At 42.2% G+C, this 17,872-nt stretch overlaps 1 protein-coding gene across 4 annotated transcripts in view; it reads right to left on the reverse strand.

Annotated features, from left to right (window-relative positions):
* The window catches only part of LOC126068300 (collagen alpha-4(VI) chain-like), a 143,168-nt gene that overhangs the window by 85,892 nt on the left and 39,404 nt on the right, over positions 1–17,872 (reverse strand). For all 4 annotated transcript variants that reach the window (XM_049870790.1, XM_049870791.1, XM_049870788.1 and 1 more), the window contains 5 exons: positions 16,272–16,901; positions 12,556–13,101; positions 11,387–11,941; positions 6,912–7,234; positions 5,522–5,600 (listed from right to left, as the gene is read on the reverse strand). In XM_049870790.1, coding sequence (XP_049726747.1) covers positions 5,522–5,600; positions 6,912–7,234; positions 11,387–11,941; positions 12,556–13,101; positions 16,272–16,901 — 2,133 coding nt within the window. The remainder of the gene's footprint in view (positions 1–5,521; positions 5,601–6,911; positions 7,235–11,386; positions 11,942–12,555; positions 13,102–16,271; positions 16,902–17,872) is intronic.

The raw sequence follows: 17,872 nt of genomic DNA on the forward strand, positions 1-17,872 counted from the left end.
CTTTGATTTTTAACCTATTTATATCTTTGTGTCTAAGGTGTGTCTCTTGTTGGCAACATATTGATGGGTCATGTTTTCTTTATCCATTCTGCCACTCTCTGTCTCTTGACTGGTACATTTAAACCATTTACATTCACTGTGATTATCGATAGGTATGAATTTACTGCTGTCATTCTGTCATGTTTTCTGTGTGTATGTGTGTGTTTGTGGTGTTGACATTTTCTTTGTCCACTTAATTTTCTGTGCTGAGTTCTTGGTGTGTATTTTTTGTTTTCATTTCATTCATTGTTGTTGATTTTGTGTTTATTTAGTCTTTATGGTTTTCTTCTTTATTTTGGTGAGTAAGTTTATTAATTTTCTTTCTAGTTACTCTGAAATTTATCTTTATCTTTCCAAGTTTAAAACAGTCTGCTATTTCTTGATATCGCCTTGACGTCCTCTCTGTATGGAAGTTCTGTAACTATACCATTTAGTCCCCCTTTTTGTTTTGAAGTTGTCATCATTTACAGATTGACACCTCTGGCTCTCTGTTTTCAGTTTTGTAGCTTTATCTTACTTTTGAGAATTCTTTGTCTGAATTGGTTTCTCGGTGATGTCATCATGTGTCTTAATCTCAGGCTGTTGTCTGATGTCACTGGTTCTCTGTCAGAAGGACTCCCTTTAATACCTCCTGTAAGGTTGTTTTGTGTGTGTGTGTGCGCGCGCATGCGCGTGTGTGTGCTTTAAGTGAAAGTTTAGAAATCAAATCAGTCTCTCATACAAAAACTTATACACACCTTGCTATGTACTTCTAGTTGCTCTTCCCCTAAAGAGACAGCACACTGCTTCTTTCCACGCTGTATTCCCCATGTCCATTCAGCCAGCCCCTGTCCCCCTCTGCCTTCTCATCTTGCCTCCAGACAGGAGCTGCCCACATAGTCTCATGTGACCACTTAAGCCAAGAAGCTCTCTCCCCAGTTGGCCTGGTTTTTACAAATTCCCTTAATTTCTGTTTATCTGGGAATGTCTTAGTTTCGCCGTTGTATTTAACAGACAATTTTACGGGGTATGTGATTCTCGGTTGGCAATTCTTTTCTTTCAGGGTTTTGTATATGTCATACCATTGCCTTCTTGCCTGCATGGTTTCTGCCAGGAAATTGTGGGTGATATTTTGTTCTTCCTGAGCTGCTCTTAGAATTTATTCTTTGTCTTTGGTTTTGGAAAGTTTGATTATGATATGTCTTGGTGACTTTCTTTCGGGGTCTATCCTGTATAGGGTTCATTGAGCTTTTTGGATGGAAACTTTCTCATCTTTCATGATATCAGGGAAGTTTTCTGCCATCAAATCTTCAAAAATTCTGTTGTTGCTTTTTTCTTTTTGTCTCTTCCTGTTCTGAAATTCCAATCACATGTGAATTATTCCTCTTCATGGTGTCTTACATGACTCTTAAGCTTTCTTCATCTTTCTTCACTCTTTTTTCTGGTTGTTTCTCAAACAACTTAGTAACATGAGAGTTGTTCTCTATTTTGCTAATTCTTTCTTCCATTGATTCAGTTCTACTTCTATGTCCTTCCATTGACTTACCTATTTCTGAAATTTTATTGTTAATCTTCTGGATTTCGAGTACCTGTTTTTGTATGGTTTCTAATTATCTATTTATTTTGTCATTTTGTTCTTGTATTGTTTTCCTGAATTCTTCTAGGGCTTCGTCTGTGTTTTCCTTGATCTCTTTGAGGATCCTATATGTAAGTCTTTTGAATTCCTTATCAGGTAGATCCATTACCATTTCTTCCACAGGAAGGTTTTCTGCCCCTTTATTTTGGCCACTTGCTTAAACCAACTTGTCCTGTTTCTTTATATGATTTGTCTTCAAGGCATCAAGGTGTTATTTTTATTTGTTTGTTTTTTGCTTTGTTTTTCTTTGATGTATCAGTGCTGGTAGGCAGGTCGAGTGTGCTTCGTGCTGCTCACTTGGCTGGTAGCATGGAAGCACTCACCGCCTGTCTCCAGGTGGGCAAGGCATCAGCAGGCAGGGCGAGCTTGCATTCCTGTTCACTGTGAGTGTAAGATGGCTGAGGGCATGCTGGGTGGGTGCTGGTTGCCATCTGTCATCAGTTCAGTGGTGCATGAATGCTCACAGTTGCTCATCAGGTGGGCAGGCAACAGGCAAGGGGTGGGAAAGGCAGCCAGGGAGTGCAGAGGTGCTCTCCTTGCCCATCAAAAGTCAGTGGATGAGTGATGGGGTGGGCAACCAGGGAGCATGGAGGCACTCTCTCCACCTACTTGGTGGGTCAGCAGGTGGGCAGGCAAGAGGCAGGGCTGTTGGCAGAGTGGTACTCTCTCCACCCACTCATCAGGGCAGTGAGCAGCTGGACGGCATGGAGGCACTCTATTTGCCTGCTCACTGGGTCAGCAGGCAAGGGGCAAGGTGGGTGGCTGGAGAGCGCTCTCTCTCCACTGTTCATCAGGTGGACAAGGGGTTGTCAGATGGGGCTGGAGGGGAGGGAAGGGGGGGCTCATACGATGGTCCCTGGTGGTTGGGATGGCAGGAATGGGAGGATGGGAGGGCTTCATGCCACTAATCACCAAGAGAGTGGGGAGAGGGGGAGCATGTGCCTCTGGTCACCAGGTGAGGATGCTTGCTTATTTCCCACTGGGTACAGCCAGTAATCAGAACCCAGTCCCAACCAAATGCGGGGGGGGGGCCCTGCCCAGAGTCCAGTTGGGTGGGGGAACCTCCTACTGATGCTTTATGAATCTGTTAGTCCATGCATGCCACTCGCTCTAATGGTCAGGGACTGCCACTGGTGAGTCACCCTGTTTCTGGATCCTGGTTTCCTTCCTGCTCTGTGGACGCCAGGGTCCCTGAAACCTCACCCTCCTTCCAATAGTTTCCCCCCTTAGCTCCAGTTCATGTCCTGCTCACCTTGCTTCACTCCAGGTATGCCTACAAAGTTTCTTTGTCTCCTATTGGGAGTTTCATGAAGTTGCCTTCTTGTGCTCCTCCCCCGATATTGCTACTGGCTTTGTTTCAATAAGGCCACGCTGTGCCAGACTGGCTGATAGAACACTTCTGCTCCATTATCTCTCCTTGTTCACTGTTTTCATTCAGTTTCTTCTTCCAACTGGTGTTTGATTTAATTCTTTATCCTTTTATTTGATATTCAGGGTTTCAGTACTGTCATCTGTATCTGTTTCACTTGATTTCTTGGGTGTTTGCTATAGAGGGAGGACGTGGTGTGTCTAACTAAGCAGCCATCTTGGCCTCCTCTCTCCTCCACAGGGTTTTCAATGGTTTATTTTTCAGAAGTTGATTGCCACACCTTTCTTTAAAGGTGACTGTAGGTGGACTCAAACCTCCAACCTTTTGGTAAGTAGCCAAGCACTGAGCCATTTGTGCCAACCAGAGACTCCTATATTAAGCTACATCCTTCTAAACCTATTCCTGAAGTAGACAATTGTGATTTACTCTTAGAAACCACGGCAGTCATTGGGGCTGTTCACCAACATTCCAGTCCTTGCCTTAAGGGCACATTATAGGATTGTACTTCTTTGGGAAAATGATGTAATATTTTGCTGAGCCTCAATTCCTTACCTGTAAAAGAATATCTACCTGGTGAAAGTTAGAAACGGCCATATGACTTGCTCTGGCCAATGAAATGTGAGTAGAAGTGACATGTATCACTCCCAGGGAAAAACTTCAAGAGCCAGTGCCCAATTTGCCCTACTTCCTTTCCCAGGCCACAGCAATTGCAAAAGCACCTGTCAGAATGGACCCTCCTTTAGCATGGGTCCCTGAGTGATGGACATGAGGCATAAAAGATGAATACATTTTTACTACTTTAAGCCACTGAGGTTTGAAGGTTGTTAGTTATTACAGTATAACCTAGCCTATCTCACTGACACAGGCACTAAAGGATTATTTAGTTTGTCCCCACGATAGAGTACAAACGGACAAGGATACTTTTGAAATCTGGCTTGAAATCTCTATGTAGAACATCAGAACAGATGTTACTACTGCTGTTAATATTTTGAACAATAAATTCTCAACACACACACACAAATCGGTTTTTTGCTATTGTAACAAAGCCACTTGACACTCTTGTGGTTAAAAGTTGTATATATAGCCTCAATTATTTCTTAAAAATAAATTCCTAGAAATGGAATTGCTGAGCTAGCACACAGGCAAAGTTGAGTCTTTTGTCACATACTCCCAATCCTCTTCCAGAAAAGTTACAATTTAAACTTCTAGTGGCCATCTATGCAGTAAACTCAGTTGGAAGCAAGTTGTTATAAAAAAATATATTCCAGCCCATCATTAACCAAATGGAAAAATATCATCCACAGTAGATTATGTTGAATATATTCCATGGAGGAGGAAGATGGGTAAAAGGAGGTGAAACAAGTCAAGTTGCTTACTGTTTGTCCCGCATTTGCTTTACAGCCTTTGTATGTCACAAAATGGGAATGGCCAGACTCACCACATACAGTTATACTCGTAATGCTGAACCAGGACACCCAGCTGAGAGCACCAGTATGAGCTGAAATCTGGCCAGCATGCCTCTCACCAAGCCATGTGCCCAGGCACTGCACTGCATCCACACAGAGGGTTGGGCCTTTTTTCTAATTTTCACAAAGATGCCATATAGACAGGAGCAAGCCCTTGGAGAAGGAGGCAGAAGAATTAAGGAGCAAAGCGGAGAGAAAGAGTGGTGGAAAGAGAAAGGCCCAACTTCAGATTGACTCTAGAGTTTAGGAAGAAGAGGCATATGGACTCCCTAAGCCAGTTGCTGTCGAGTGGACTCATACTCATGGCAATTCCAAGTGTGTCAGAGTAGAACTGCGCTCCATAGGGTTTTCAGTAGTAGATCACCAGTCCCTTTGGCTCTAGGTGGACCTGAACCTCCAACCTTTCGGTTAGCAGCCTAGCCTGTTAATCATTTCCACACCCCAGGGACTACTAGGCAGCCTAAAAAAGGAAGCAGCAGTACTCCGCATGAAGGTGCTTTGACAGTGCAGATGTCTAGTGGTAACCAAACAGTCCTCTCTCAGTCATGGAGACCCTCCCACCCTCCCATCCCACCCTACCGCCCATCAGTGGTCAGTGTTAGGGGTGGGGGAGGAGTCTCTCAGCCCTGAACAGCCCTTGACTCATACAAAGAGGAAGGCTGGGCATCAGCCTCCTGGGCACTGAGCTCCAACCAACCACCTGGGGCAGCATACAAAAAAAAAAACCTGTTGCCATGGAGTCGATGCCAACTCATAGCGACCCTATAGGAGAGAGTAGAACTGCCTCATAGAGTTTCCAAGGAGCAGCTGGTGCATCTGAACTGCCGACTTTTGGTTAGGAGCTATAGCTCACCATAGCTCTTAATCACTGCACCACCAGCGCTCCTGGGTCAGCCTACACGCCACTTAATAGAGCCCAGTGCCGTCTAGAAATCTGAAAGTGTATTTCAGCCCCTGCAGAAGGAATGCCCCCAACACAGGGCAAACCTGCAGGAGGAATGCCCCCGACACGGGGCAAACCAGGACACTTACCTGCGGTATGGAGAAGCTTGGATTTTTCCTTCAGTCTTTCTAAATCATCATCCAGTCCATCTGTAAACACTAAAATGACCTGTGCAGGAGGGGGAGAGAATAGAGAAGGATGCTATAAGTTCACATTTCTTTAAAATACAAGGGTGAACTTTTCTGGTTGTGCTTAGCCTTTTACCTTCTTCCTTTTTATCTTTTCATACATTTGTTATTAACCATTCACTTTTACTTCAACTCCCTCCCCGCCAAAAAAGATTTGAACCAGCTTAACCTATTCACCTTCCAAAAATCATCTTGCAATACCCACCTTTATCAAAGCAAAAGCATCAAAATGTTAACAGGGGTTTTCAAGTTTGCATATGTTTGTATGTATGAGCATGTATATGTATTGTGCATGTGTGTGTGGAGAGACAGAGAGATGTGGGTGGAGGTTATTGTTATTTTCTGTTACATGTTTTTTAATGTTTTGTCTACATTTCAAATGTGTTACTTTTACTCGTAGAAAACTTTAAAAAGCGAATCATATTAGTCAAGAAATAAAATTCATTGAATGAATGATTGAAGGAAAAGCTAAATGTAACTTCCAAAGTTTGGGGGGTATCATTTCCTAACAAATGCCACATAAGACCTTTCCATCTCTGTGGAATTTTGTGGATATAAAGTTAAGGGACAACAGGGAGGGAGGAGGGGTTTGAGAGGTGGGCTGCACTAACAAGCCATTAGCTGTCAGTAAAGACAGTTGGAGGCACTGACTGAAAAAATAATGAGCCCTAATTTAGAGGGCAGAGCCCTGGTGGCACAGTGGTTAAGAGCTCAACTGCTAACCAAAAGGTCAGCAGTTCGAATCCACCAGGCATTCCTTGGAAACCCTATGAGGCAGTCCCACTCTGTCTTACAGGGTTGCTGTGAGTTGGAATCAACTAGATGCTAAAAGGTCAGCAGTTCGAATCCACCAGGCATTCCTTGGAAACCCTATGAGGCAGTCCCACTCTGTCTTACAGGGTTGCTGTGAGTTGGAATCAACTAGATGCTATGGGTTTGGTTTTTTGGTTACTCTAGTAGCGGTAATGAGTGGCCATAAGGAGCTACAAAGTCTTTGAATGCCTTCCAAGTTGTCTTTGGAATGAATTTATGCAATGGGAGGATCACTAAACTATGGACAACTTGAGGGCAGGGACTTATCCTCTTCTCCCTATTGGCATCAATCAGCACAAAGCATCTAGGGCTTAATAAATAGTTGTTGATTGAATGAAAACATACCTCTTGTTGGTTCTTACTCGGTAAAACTATACTTTTCCTCTATGTAGGGTCTGCAGTAAATAACAGTTTAGTTGGCCTTATTCTTCCTACCCTGCATGATGACTCCTTAGCATGGGTTCTCATCATTGATTACCTTCACTTTAGCAGAAGCCAGGAGAGCAACATTCCCTAGGGACTGCAAAAACTCCACATCCATACGATTGCTTTTGGCATTCAAGAACATCTGGGTGATCCTGTCATTGGAATTCTGAAAGTATGAGTCAAAGGTAACCTGCCCATCTGGGCCAGGAACCATGTAGCGAAACCTCATGTTGGTCTGACCAGGAACGTGACAGCTGATGTTGGAATGCAATGCCAACTGTCGCATCAGTTCTGGCAGTAACTCTTGAAGCTTCTGCTGACCTTGCCTTCTGGAAGTAGAGATATCAATTCCTACAGACAACTCCGTGTTGCATTCTTTAAAGATGGAGAAGCAGAAAATCAAATTAGTCATCCACAGATGCATGACTGAGCCAAGAAGAGACTTGCCAAGCTGGCCCTGACAGAAGAACCCCAGTCAACCCACAGAACTATGAGCTAAATAATGGTTGTTGTTTGAGTTCTGGGGTGGTTTGTTACATAGCAAAAGCCAACTAGTGTAATACATAACGTTTCATACTTCCATGCCTCTGCAGATCCTGGTATAAAGGAGATGCTCATTAAATATTTGACAAATGAATGCAGAAGGGTATGTAAACGAGGCTTGAGCCTCTTTCAGCACTAGCTGTACTATTTCCTTCTCTCCTGAAGTTTTCTTCCCCATTCACCACCCATGCACAGACCTCGTTTCAGGGGTGGGAAGGCATATAAGAAAAAGTCAAGACTGACAATCACTCCCAATTTCTGCTCCCTCTGCCTGAAGGTTTTTAAGCCCTCCTTGGAATGGTGTATGTAGAATTTGAAGGCTCCTTCATCAGTTTCCTTGGAAACTCTATGGAGCAGTTCTACTCTGTCCTACAGGGTCGCTATGAGTTGGAATCGACTCAACGGCAGTGTGTTTTGTTTTTTTTTTTTTAATCTTTCAAGTTATACCCACACATTTATGGGTAAATAAGACCATCCACAAAATTCCACTGAGGATCCAAAAGCTGATGGTCACAGATATATCTCAGTTACAACCTGGATAAGTGTCTAGAAATGTAACTTAATCAACCATAAAAAAAAAAAATCGAGCTGATTCTAACTCATGGCGACCCCATGTATTTCAGAGTAGAACTGTGCTCCACAGGGTTTTTAGTAGCTGTGATTTTACAGAAGCAGGTCAACAGGCCTTTCCCCTATGGCACCACTGGGTGGATTTGAGCTGCCAACTTCTTCGTTAGTAGTTGAGAGCAAACCATTTGTGCCACCCATGGACCTTATCAATCATAAGAGGGAGCGCTAATATTAATTACTTCTGGACAAGCATGAATGGGAACTGCCCTAAGACAAGCCAGGACATGTAACCATCTTCTCTTTAGCTCATCACACATTGCAGTATATGGCTCAGAATCAGTAAAACCAAAACTACAGGTAACAATTTTGGGGAACACAGATGTATACTGGATGCTCCACCAGCAAAAAAGTTCCTAGTGGCCTAAATTTAAAGGTTCTTAGGAATCTGAGATCCAGGGCTGGACTGGGAGTTTTCAATCCCTAAACGTCATACCCCAGGCCAGCCGGCCACATGTTTCTGAACTTGTCAAGCTAGAGTACGCCTTCCTCCCCTCCTTTCATATAAGACAGCTTGTTTTTGTTTTATATTTTAAATCTCTAATTCAAATTCACCAAAAGGAACTTTTGCAGATATAAGTCCCATGTCCATAGTGGATATAATTTCAGAAAGGAGAAATTCCCTTTTTGCAGTATGGTCTATTGTTTTGATATTTCTAATTTACACTTTCCCCATGAACATTTTCAGCTGCCTTTCTTCTGCAACTGACACTTTGTATTGTGGCCAGGAGCATTATCTTTCCTGGGAATGGGAAGGGTTGAAACTTGCCAGATAAGCTCTAAGGTCTTCTTCAGCTTTACGATTCTAGAATTCTATAATTAATTAGGTTCCAGTTATTCTTAGAATGCCTAGCTAATTACATTTAAAGAGTTAAAAGACAAAGCTGAAGATAAACATAAATCCTGATTTACTACATGGTGCCAAAGGAACTGAAAAGAGAAGCTGGAACCCCCTTTCTCCTCTGCTCCCCAAGCCCATGACCAGCTGCATGTAAACAAACAAACAAACAAAAATAAGCCTTTGCTGCCTTAATATGAGACAGCCCATAATCCATGCTTATTTTAAAAAAAAAAAAAAATGTACCCATGCATTCTTTTCAAGTGATTTCTAAATCCACATAGGTCACTGCAAAGCAGTGATATTCTTTAGATAGCATAAGCAAAAATATTAATTTAATACTCCAGAAAATCTGACTTTCAAGATCTCCTCATTCTCCAGAATTAAGCCTTAGCCCCCAAACTAAAACCTAGCCCCATCTGGGCCCCAGCTTCTCATAAAGTGGATCCGTGTGCATAATGGTTCGTATGCAGGCTTTGACCCCAAACTGCTGGGGAGTTCGAACTGTGCTTCCAACACTTCCAGGTGTGTTTCTTAACCTATCTCTGCCTTAATTTTCTCATCTGGGAATTGGGTATCATAATACCAGCATTCACTTCACACAGGGTTAATGTGAGAGTTAAATGAGTGTATATCACCTAAGGAAACCCTGGTGGCATAGCGGTTACGTGCTACAGCTGCTAAGCAAAGGGTCAGCAGTTCGAATCCACCAGGCACTCCTTGGAAACTCTATGGGCAGTTCCACTCTGTCCTATAGGGTCGCTATGAGTCGGAATCGACTCGACGGCACTGGGTTTGGTTTGTTTTTGGATATCACCTAATGCGTAGGAACAGCGTTACGTACACAATGGGAAAACCAAGTAGGAGTCTTGGTTGTGCCTCCCTTGAGCCAACCCTGCCTTTAGAGTTCCAGTCTATACAGGACAAGATGTGTGCTTCTTGCTTAAGCCGAGTTTTCTGGTACTTGTAGGTAAAAGCATACTAGCTGATAAGGGGATTTTAAAAAATAACAAAAACTGCTTATATCTCAAAGATTTGTTATGAAGAATCAGGTAACATAAAGGATGGGAAAGTGTTTTGCCAATGCCAAAAGCCCAGGTTCTGCCTCCAGCAGAAGGTTCAAAGTTGCAGCACCTTGTCAAGAAACAACTACTTCAGTAGGAGCATAGAGGCCAGGAGCACTCTCTCTCCTTTTCAGCATTAAGCTAACAAAGACCTCTAGATCCAATTAAATTTGTATATATTTAAGAAGGTAATAACAAAATGATCTCCTGTATACACAGACTTCTTGTAGGAATCCTAGGCCTTGTGAGTTTCATTATATAGTTTGCTGTATTATATTATACCATATTATACCATTCTCTGACATTCTCTGCTATTCTATACCATACTATACTGCACTAAGCTTCACTGTTTCACCAAAGCTTCACTGTATTACACTATACTGCCCTCCTACTAAGCTACCCTCCTACTAAGCTACCGCCTACTCACAGTGTGGTCTGAGAGCTCACCTGGGAGCTCTTTAGAAATGCAGAATCTCACCCTGACTTACTGAATCAGAATCCGCGTTCAAATGTGTGTAAAAGTTTGAGAAGCCCTGCTATGCTGCCCCACACTATACCGGGAGGCAGTATAGTACAGTATTTAGTACTCAGATTCAGGAATCAGACTGCCTCGGGTTCAAATTTCAGCTCTTCCATTTACTTGAGTCAAATAGCCTAATCTTGCTGTGCCTGGGTTTCCTCATCTGTAAAACTGTACCTATTCCATAGGATTATTGTGAGGATTAAATGTGTTGATACGTGGGAAGTCCTTGGAACAATCCTCGTCTAAAGATTATCTATTCCAATTATACTGTGGTTGTGCAGTGGGGACTTCCACGAAGACAGTTTCTGGGCCAATCACCCCTGAAAAGCAAGTCTTAGAAAAAGAAAGGTAAACTCACAAGAGCAAACCCAGACTGTCAGTTGGAAGAACCCCTGTCTCTGGGGCTTGCTGTTTTGGATAAAAGAGGACACAAAACAGAATTGAGTTTGACCTTGGCCATAGGAAAGCAGACTGGCAACACATTAAGGAGGCCCCTGCACTGAGCCCCGTAGAAGAGTCAGTGTGCTCTATTCCATAAGAAAGATCGCCTAATTGATATTATTCTCTGCTTTCTATTTTTCTTCGGACATGGCCAAACCTTCAGTAAAGTTACGTTTACACATTCCGACCTGGCTTCATCTGTGCTACAAGGAATAAAAGAAAGAGTTGCAAGGTCTTTCTAGAGACATGGTTCTAAGAAGGCTCAGGCCTCTCTAAAGGCCAGAGTAGTGAAAGCCCCAGGAATGATTAAAAGGTTCCCCGGGGGGAGACGAATCACAGGATCAGTTCAGTCCAGTTGTCCTGCCCACAAAGTGATCTTCCCTTCCTCGCCCAGACAGAAAGATCAGAAATTGTTCTATGAATAGAGCCAACAGGGTCCCCGATCCCTACAATAGGCACATGAATCAAAAAACACGTCCTCTGTCACTCACCTTGTGGGGTGCAGACCCGATAAACAATTGTTTTCTCCAGGTTCTCAAGGGACTCAAAATTTTCTCCATAGTACACTTTGTCCTGGTCATTAGTAATCTCCAGAAGCTGAGAGTTTTTGGCTTCCCCCACCCCAATGGCAAAAATAATTATGTTTCTGTCCCTGAGGGCCTTGGCTGGTATTGTTACACTATCCTTTGCAACCCCGTCGGTGATGACAATCAAATACTGATGAACACTGGGTCTCCCTCCTTTCGAGCTGTCAAAAAAAGGCAGAGTGAAATTCAGGGCCTTCCCTGTGTGGGTGCCATCACTCATTTGCTGAACAGCCAAGATGGCTCTGCGAATGTCCACCTTTGAAGAATATCGGTTGAGCACGAATTCTTCCTGGGGCTCTGTGCTGAACTGCAAAAGGCCAATCTGAACTTCATCAGGACCAATATTTGATATGTTCACCATTCTCTCCATGAATTTCTTCATCTTTTCAAAGTCTTTTGAGGAGATGCTTTCTGAGCCATCTATCAGGAAGATAACATCAGCTTTCCTATCCTTACAGACTGGGGAAGAAAGGAATAGAATAGAACCATTCATTCAGAGTCTGAATCCAATAATTACAAATCCCAGGGACAGGCGGAGGTGGCATATACACAACAGAAAATATTTTTAAAGGAGGTGAAAGAGGAAGTCAGTAATTTTCTATGACCCAGCACAGTCCCATCTCAAAATAAGACACAGCTGTGTAAGGAGGATATAAAATTTGACCAGCTTGGTTCGTTCCAGGTCATGGTCACTCTGAGTGTGTCAATACTCATTTGTTGACCAGTGGATCAGCATTTCAAGTATGAAGGCTATTTAAATAGATTAGACACATGTACTTGGAGAGAGACAGAAAGAGAGGGAGAGTTGATGAAGAAAAAAATTCTTCAAAGTTTATTGGTGGCTATTAGGGGCAGGCGAGAGGGAGGGGGAAAGGAAAGGAAGACATAAAGCCTAAGGGACACTGAGCTTCTGTTAAGGGTGATGGAAAAAATTGGAAATGGTTAATGGCGACGGTTGAACATGAGGTACATATTTAATATCACTAAACTGTACATTTTAAGACTGTAGAATGGTAAATGTTTTGTTACCTATAAATTTACCACAATTAAAAAAAGAAAAAAAAAATTCTTACTCTCTGAGGAGCAGATATCCCGTACCACTTCTTCTTGGATGGCCTTCAAGGAATCAAACTCAAACACAAAAAAAATCTTGTCTTTCGCTATTTTTCTAAGCTCATCAGTGTTAGCATCTCTTACTCCAATTGCGTAGATGGTGATGTTGCCTCCCCTCAAGGCCTCTGCAGCTTCGGCCACCGGGTCATCAGATTTTCCGTCAGTGATGACTATGAGATATCGAGGGATGTTGCTGCGGGCAGTGTCTGCAAAGATCTGCTTCATATCATTCAAGGCCTGACCTGTGTTGGTGCCACCGCCCATCTGCCGGATGCCATCAATGGCTACCTTCAGCTCTGCCACACTGGGATACTGACTGAGGATAAACTGCCTCTGAGTGTCACGTGAGTACTGAACGACTCCAAACTGTATTCTGTCAGGCCCGACCGAGAACATCTTTATCACCGCATTCATGAACATCTTCATTTCAAGAAAATCTTCGCGTGTGATGCTGCCAGAACCGTCGATAAGGAAGTAAATATCTGTCTTCTTAATATGCACACAATCTAGGCAATAAGAAGAACAAACAAGCCAATGCATTAGAGCAGAGTCTGAGATGGGGTATAGCCAAAGCTGTTGATACCAAGCCCCACCCATGTTTCCTTAGCCCTAGCTGTTCCCTTGAGAGCCAAGAGCTTTCTCCTGAAAGCTCCTGTGACTACGGCTGAGCATTCACTGGCCAAGAGCGTGATTAGCCCACACGTGGGCAGGCTAGAATGCTTGAGAATCAGTCTGGGAACAGCCTCAAGTGGCCCACAGGAGCTGGCAGATAATATTCCAGCTTCCTTGCTCTTTGAGTGGAACAACTCTGAGGTGAGTTCTACAGTCCCTCTGAGGACCCCAGCAGACTTCAGCCCCAGTAGCGTACAGTAATAACCTGCTCATTAATTCACCCCCTATTGGCTTCCTTCCCTTTTCTGTCTGGGGTCGCCTCCCAAATACATCATTTGTCTCAGAGTGTTTCTGGTGAACTCTGCTTAAGACATGAAATAAATACACTTAATATTTCTCAAGTGGAGACATTGAAAACAAGCTGTAAGTAAAAATCAGAGCATATTTGAAGCTATGAATTGCCTCAGTATAAATTATTCCTGCCTCCCAAGCCAAGACGCACTTTTTAAATATGTGGGCAAAAGAGCACACTTTCTGAAATTTAAAACTGTCTGTTTTAAATGGGTCTTACTTAAATGAATCACTTTGTAATAAGATCTAGACTCCAAAGGGCAACATGGCTCCAAATTCAGATCCTGTTCCACCACTTACTAGCTGCACGACCTGAGGTCTGTGACTTGGCCTCTTTGCATCTCAATTCCTAGTCCGTCAAACGAAGACCTTAAGACCTACTCAATAAGCTTATTGTAAGGATTAACTAAGATCATGTACACACAGCAGCACTAAGTACTAAAATTTAAGGTTAAGATTACCCAGTGTATTATTTTTGTCATCTAACATAGTCCTCAAAAAGAAAGATGTCTGGTGTTCTTAATCTCTGAATTCCCTTGATCCAGGGAAAAATTAAGAGCCTTTTCATGTTTCCTGACTGAAAGGGAAGCAACCTGAGGTGGGAGTTGTACTTCCCTACTCAAGCCTTTATTTGGGAGGCCCTAATTCTATGCAATATTTGTGACATACTTATACCAAAAAATGTGTTTAATGTTAGTCTGAATTTTATCTGGCAACCCTACACTAGAAGGGCAGGCACTGGAAGAGGGTGTGGCTTGGAGGGGTCCAGGAAGAAGTGATCTGCCCAAAGTTAAGTATTGTTGATCCCTTGGAGATTGGAGGGAAAAAAATATGGAAACAGAAGGCAGAAACTTGGACCTTGCTGGAACCCAGCACCCACAGGCGATAGGGTGGGTGGATGGGACCTGGTGTCTGAGGAAAGGATCGTTGTCAGGCGAAGAGTCTGAGGACAGGACCGCTGTGAGGTGAAGACCTAGAACACGGCCACTGTGAGGGGGAGGGTCTGAGGAAAGACAGCTGTGAGGAAAAGGTCCGAGGACAGGACTGCTCTGAGGGGAGAGGCATCTCTGTAGCCAGCCAACGGAGCAGTGACCCAAGGGTCTCCACTGCATCCCAGGGCCTTTGCACTGTCCAGAGGGGCCAAGGGCCCTAAACACTGCATACCACTCTTGGCAAATATGGGTTTGGGGGAAAAAAAAAGAGAGAGAGAGATTTCTTACAGTCTGGATGCCTCTGGGCATCCGTGTTTATTACATTTATTATATGATATAATATGTATATTATATAATATGTAATATCCTATTATATGAAGTGTTTAGCAGAGTGCCTGACACATAGCAAAGGACCAATAAATGATAGAAAGTATTATCATTATGACCATCCAGGTTATCCAGACATAAAATTGTCACGGCTTCTGTTTACCTCTAAACTGTCCCACCTCTAATCCCTCTAGGCCTTGGGATGATTTTCCTGATTCCAGGCTCCTTCTTAATAGCTAGCTATGTAATCTAGAGAAGGAACAAACTCTTAACCCTTTACACTGTGAATTAGCTGGGCTTCATTTCCCTCCTTCTTCCCTATAGAATGTAGGCAAGAGGTGTACAAGAAAATGAACTTCAGACATAATAATACTGTCCCTTGCTCCCAGAACAGAAAAAGGGACTAAAAATACAGGCCAAAGAGTAAAATCAAAATTTATTTAGATATTTCAAATCTCTGGACCTCAGCACAAGTAATCAAGAGATTTCAAGATAGTTGAGTGTTTGGAAAAAAAAAAGTTCAGTGATTTTTTCCCCTCAAGATATAATCACAGCCTTGAATTTTTAAGTTAATCATCTACATCTCAAGATGTCACCTTCTTTCTAGGATTCTAATTTGAATCTAAAAAATACTAGATTCAACTTGGAAACTCATGTGTGAGTCAATTTTGTTATTATCATTACATAATTAATCAAATAGTGTACAAATCAATAAGGCATGAATATGAAAAAAAAGACTCATTGCATCTGTGAAAACTAGATTAACAACTTAGAAAAGACATAATAAAGGCTTGTTTAGAAAAATTGTTGGGTTACTAGACAGTACTACAAAAGACTGAATTTTGGGGATCAAAAAATCAATAAGGACTTCTGTGCTCAGATTATTTCAAAACCGGTTAAATTCTCTTCCCGCTTGAAAGAAACTGAAACTGGACATTATAGACAATACACTATTGGAAGATTAATGAAGAAAATACACAGAACTGCAAGCAGCAGCTCATACTCAAAGAAGCCTTGATCCTACACCAAAAGGTTGACAAACTAAAAATGTTTATAGGTCTTATAAATGTTCTAAGTTAAAATTTTTAAATTTCAAGTATATTTGTATCTTTTTTTTTTTTAATAATTCCTGCCTTAAGTGACTTAAGATTTGCTCGATCCCCACTGAGTACCACAAGGCTTCTACTCTACGCACATATCTTCATCAAACTGTTAAGAGGAGTGAACGGTAAGAAATGAGGAGGAAGGGATGTTCACTTTGACTTCATATTCTTCTGTGTTGTTTGGAATCAAGACAAAACAAAGATTTTATAGGATTTGGGTTTGTTTTTTTTTTTTCTTTTAAATTAATTCAATCAAAAATCTTCTTTGGAGGGGAATGGAAGAGGTAGGTGGAAGGAGCAAGCAGAATAAATTAAAAAAAAAATGATCAACTTTGGAAAAGGCCTTCTTACCTTCTTGTGGGGCATAGCCCACTCTTGAATCTAAATCCATTTTGCCCACAATTTCAGTGCAGAGCTCCTTCTCAATCTTGTTCCCCACAGCAGAGAGTTGCAGGAAAGATTCTAGGGAGATCGCATGTTTCCAAGGAGGATACGACGCCATTTTCTCCAGGTCCTTGCTCTCTGAGGGAAGCTGGGTGCCCACTGCATAGATGGTAACCCCTGCCCTTCGGAGGAGAGAAGCTGGTCTGGACACATTATCCTGGGAGACACTTTCCGTGATGACCACAGCTATCTGTTGCACACCTTGGTTGGACCGGCTGCCCTTCTCCTGAACGAAAACCCTGTTCCTTAGGAAATCCAAAGCAGCACCAGTCTTCAGCCTTCCTCCTCTTCCTCGGTAGGTTAATTTATCCAAATGCGCCAAGATTTGGGCTGGATTCTGAAATGTATCCAGCGAAAACTCGAGTCGTGGTTCCCCACTGTAAAAGACCAAGCCAATTCTCACAGCACCAGGGTGGATTCTTAGCGATTTGACAGTGGTCTTCAGGAAATTGACAACCTGTCGGAAATTTGATTGACCAGCCCTGCTAAATTCCTCAACCAGGAATACTAAGTCAGTTGGAACAGCCTTTGGACATACTATAAACAAAGAAAGAAACAAACAAAAACAGAAAGAAGGATTTTAGCATGAAAACAGAGTAATAAAGATAATTCTCATTTTAGGTATGAAACTCGTGCAATGGTATGTTTGTGTATATTATAATAATATATTTCGTGTTATAAATTATAATAACATATATTATACTAACTTATATGCATACATTTTAGAATTTAGTGGAAGTCTTTATTTGGCATAATGGCCAAAGGACATTGCAGAGTTCATACCAGCTTCAAAATTTTTCACCTGAATGAGTATACATATCACTTGCAAAATATGTAGATATTTGAATATCCACCTGAAATTATTTTAAGATTACTTTTCAATTTATCTCAGTTCATTAGAAGCACCTGAGTCTTGACTCAATTTTCCTAGTTGCAGGAAACCCTTAATCAAATTCTCTTTCATAGGCCTGAAACTCCATTACATTCACCATGGACTTAATAACATCCCCCATTTCTCGGTAAAAGATGGAAATAACAAATTGTGACTCCTAACTTGGGCACCTTCCTCTGCTAAATTTTAGGTCATAGCAGCAGGGGGAACATGAAATGTTGCAAGCTCCTATGAAAAGCTTTTGTCTAAAAATTGGGCTAGCTGGCTGTTTCATTTTGCTGTAAAAAGAACCTTCCCTTTCACCTGTCTCAAATGGGGTAATGGAGTTATGACTGAATAAACTCCCTGCCAAGAGAAATTCAGGACACCTGCCTCTCCCTTTGAGGCAATGCCTAATGTGGGGAACCTACTGTGTCCACAAACCAAAGAGATCCAGGTCTGCTTTGACATGAAAAGAAAACAAACAAACAAAAAATCTCCCAAGCAGAGAGCTAAAACCAGTGTGTAAACAAGCTTTATAGAAGAGAGTACAGGGGCAGCAGAATGACATTTTAACTTATCTCTAGGTCTTTTGATGTCCTGAAATTTTCCCTTTGTTCCTTTTTTATAAAGAACC

The sequence above is a fragment of the Elephas maximus genome, chromosome 27, assembly GCF_024166365.1.
Source record: "Elephas maximus indicus isolate mEleMax1 chromosome 27, mEleMax1 primary haplotype, whole genome shotgun sequence".
Classification (NCBI taxonomy): Eukaryota; Metazoa; Chordata; class Mammalia; order Proboscidea; family Elephantidae; genus Elephas; species Elephas maximus.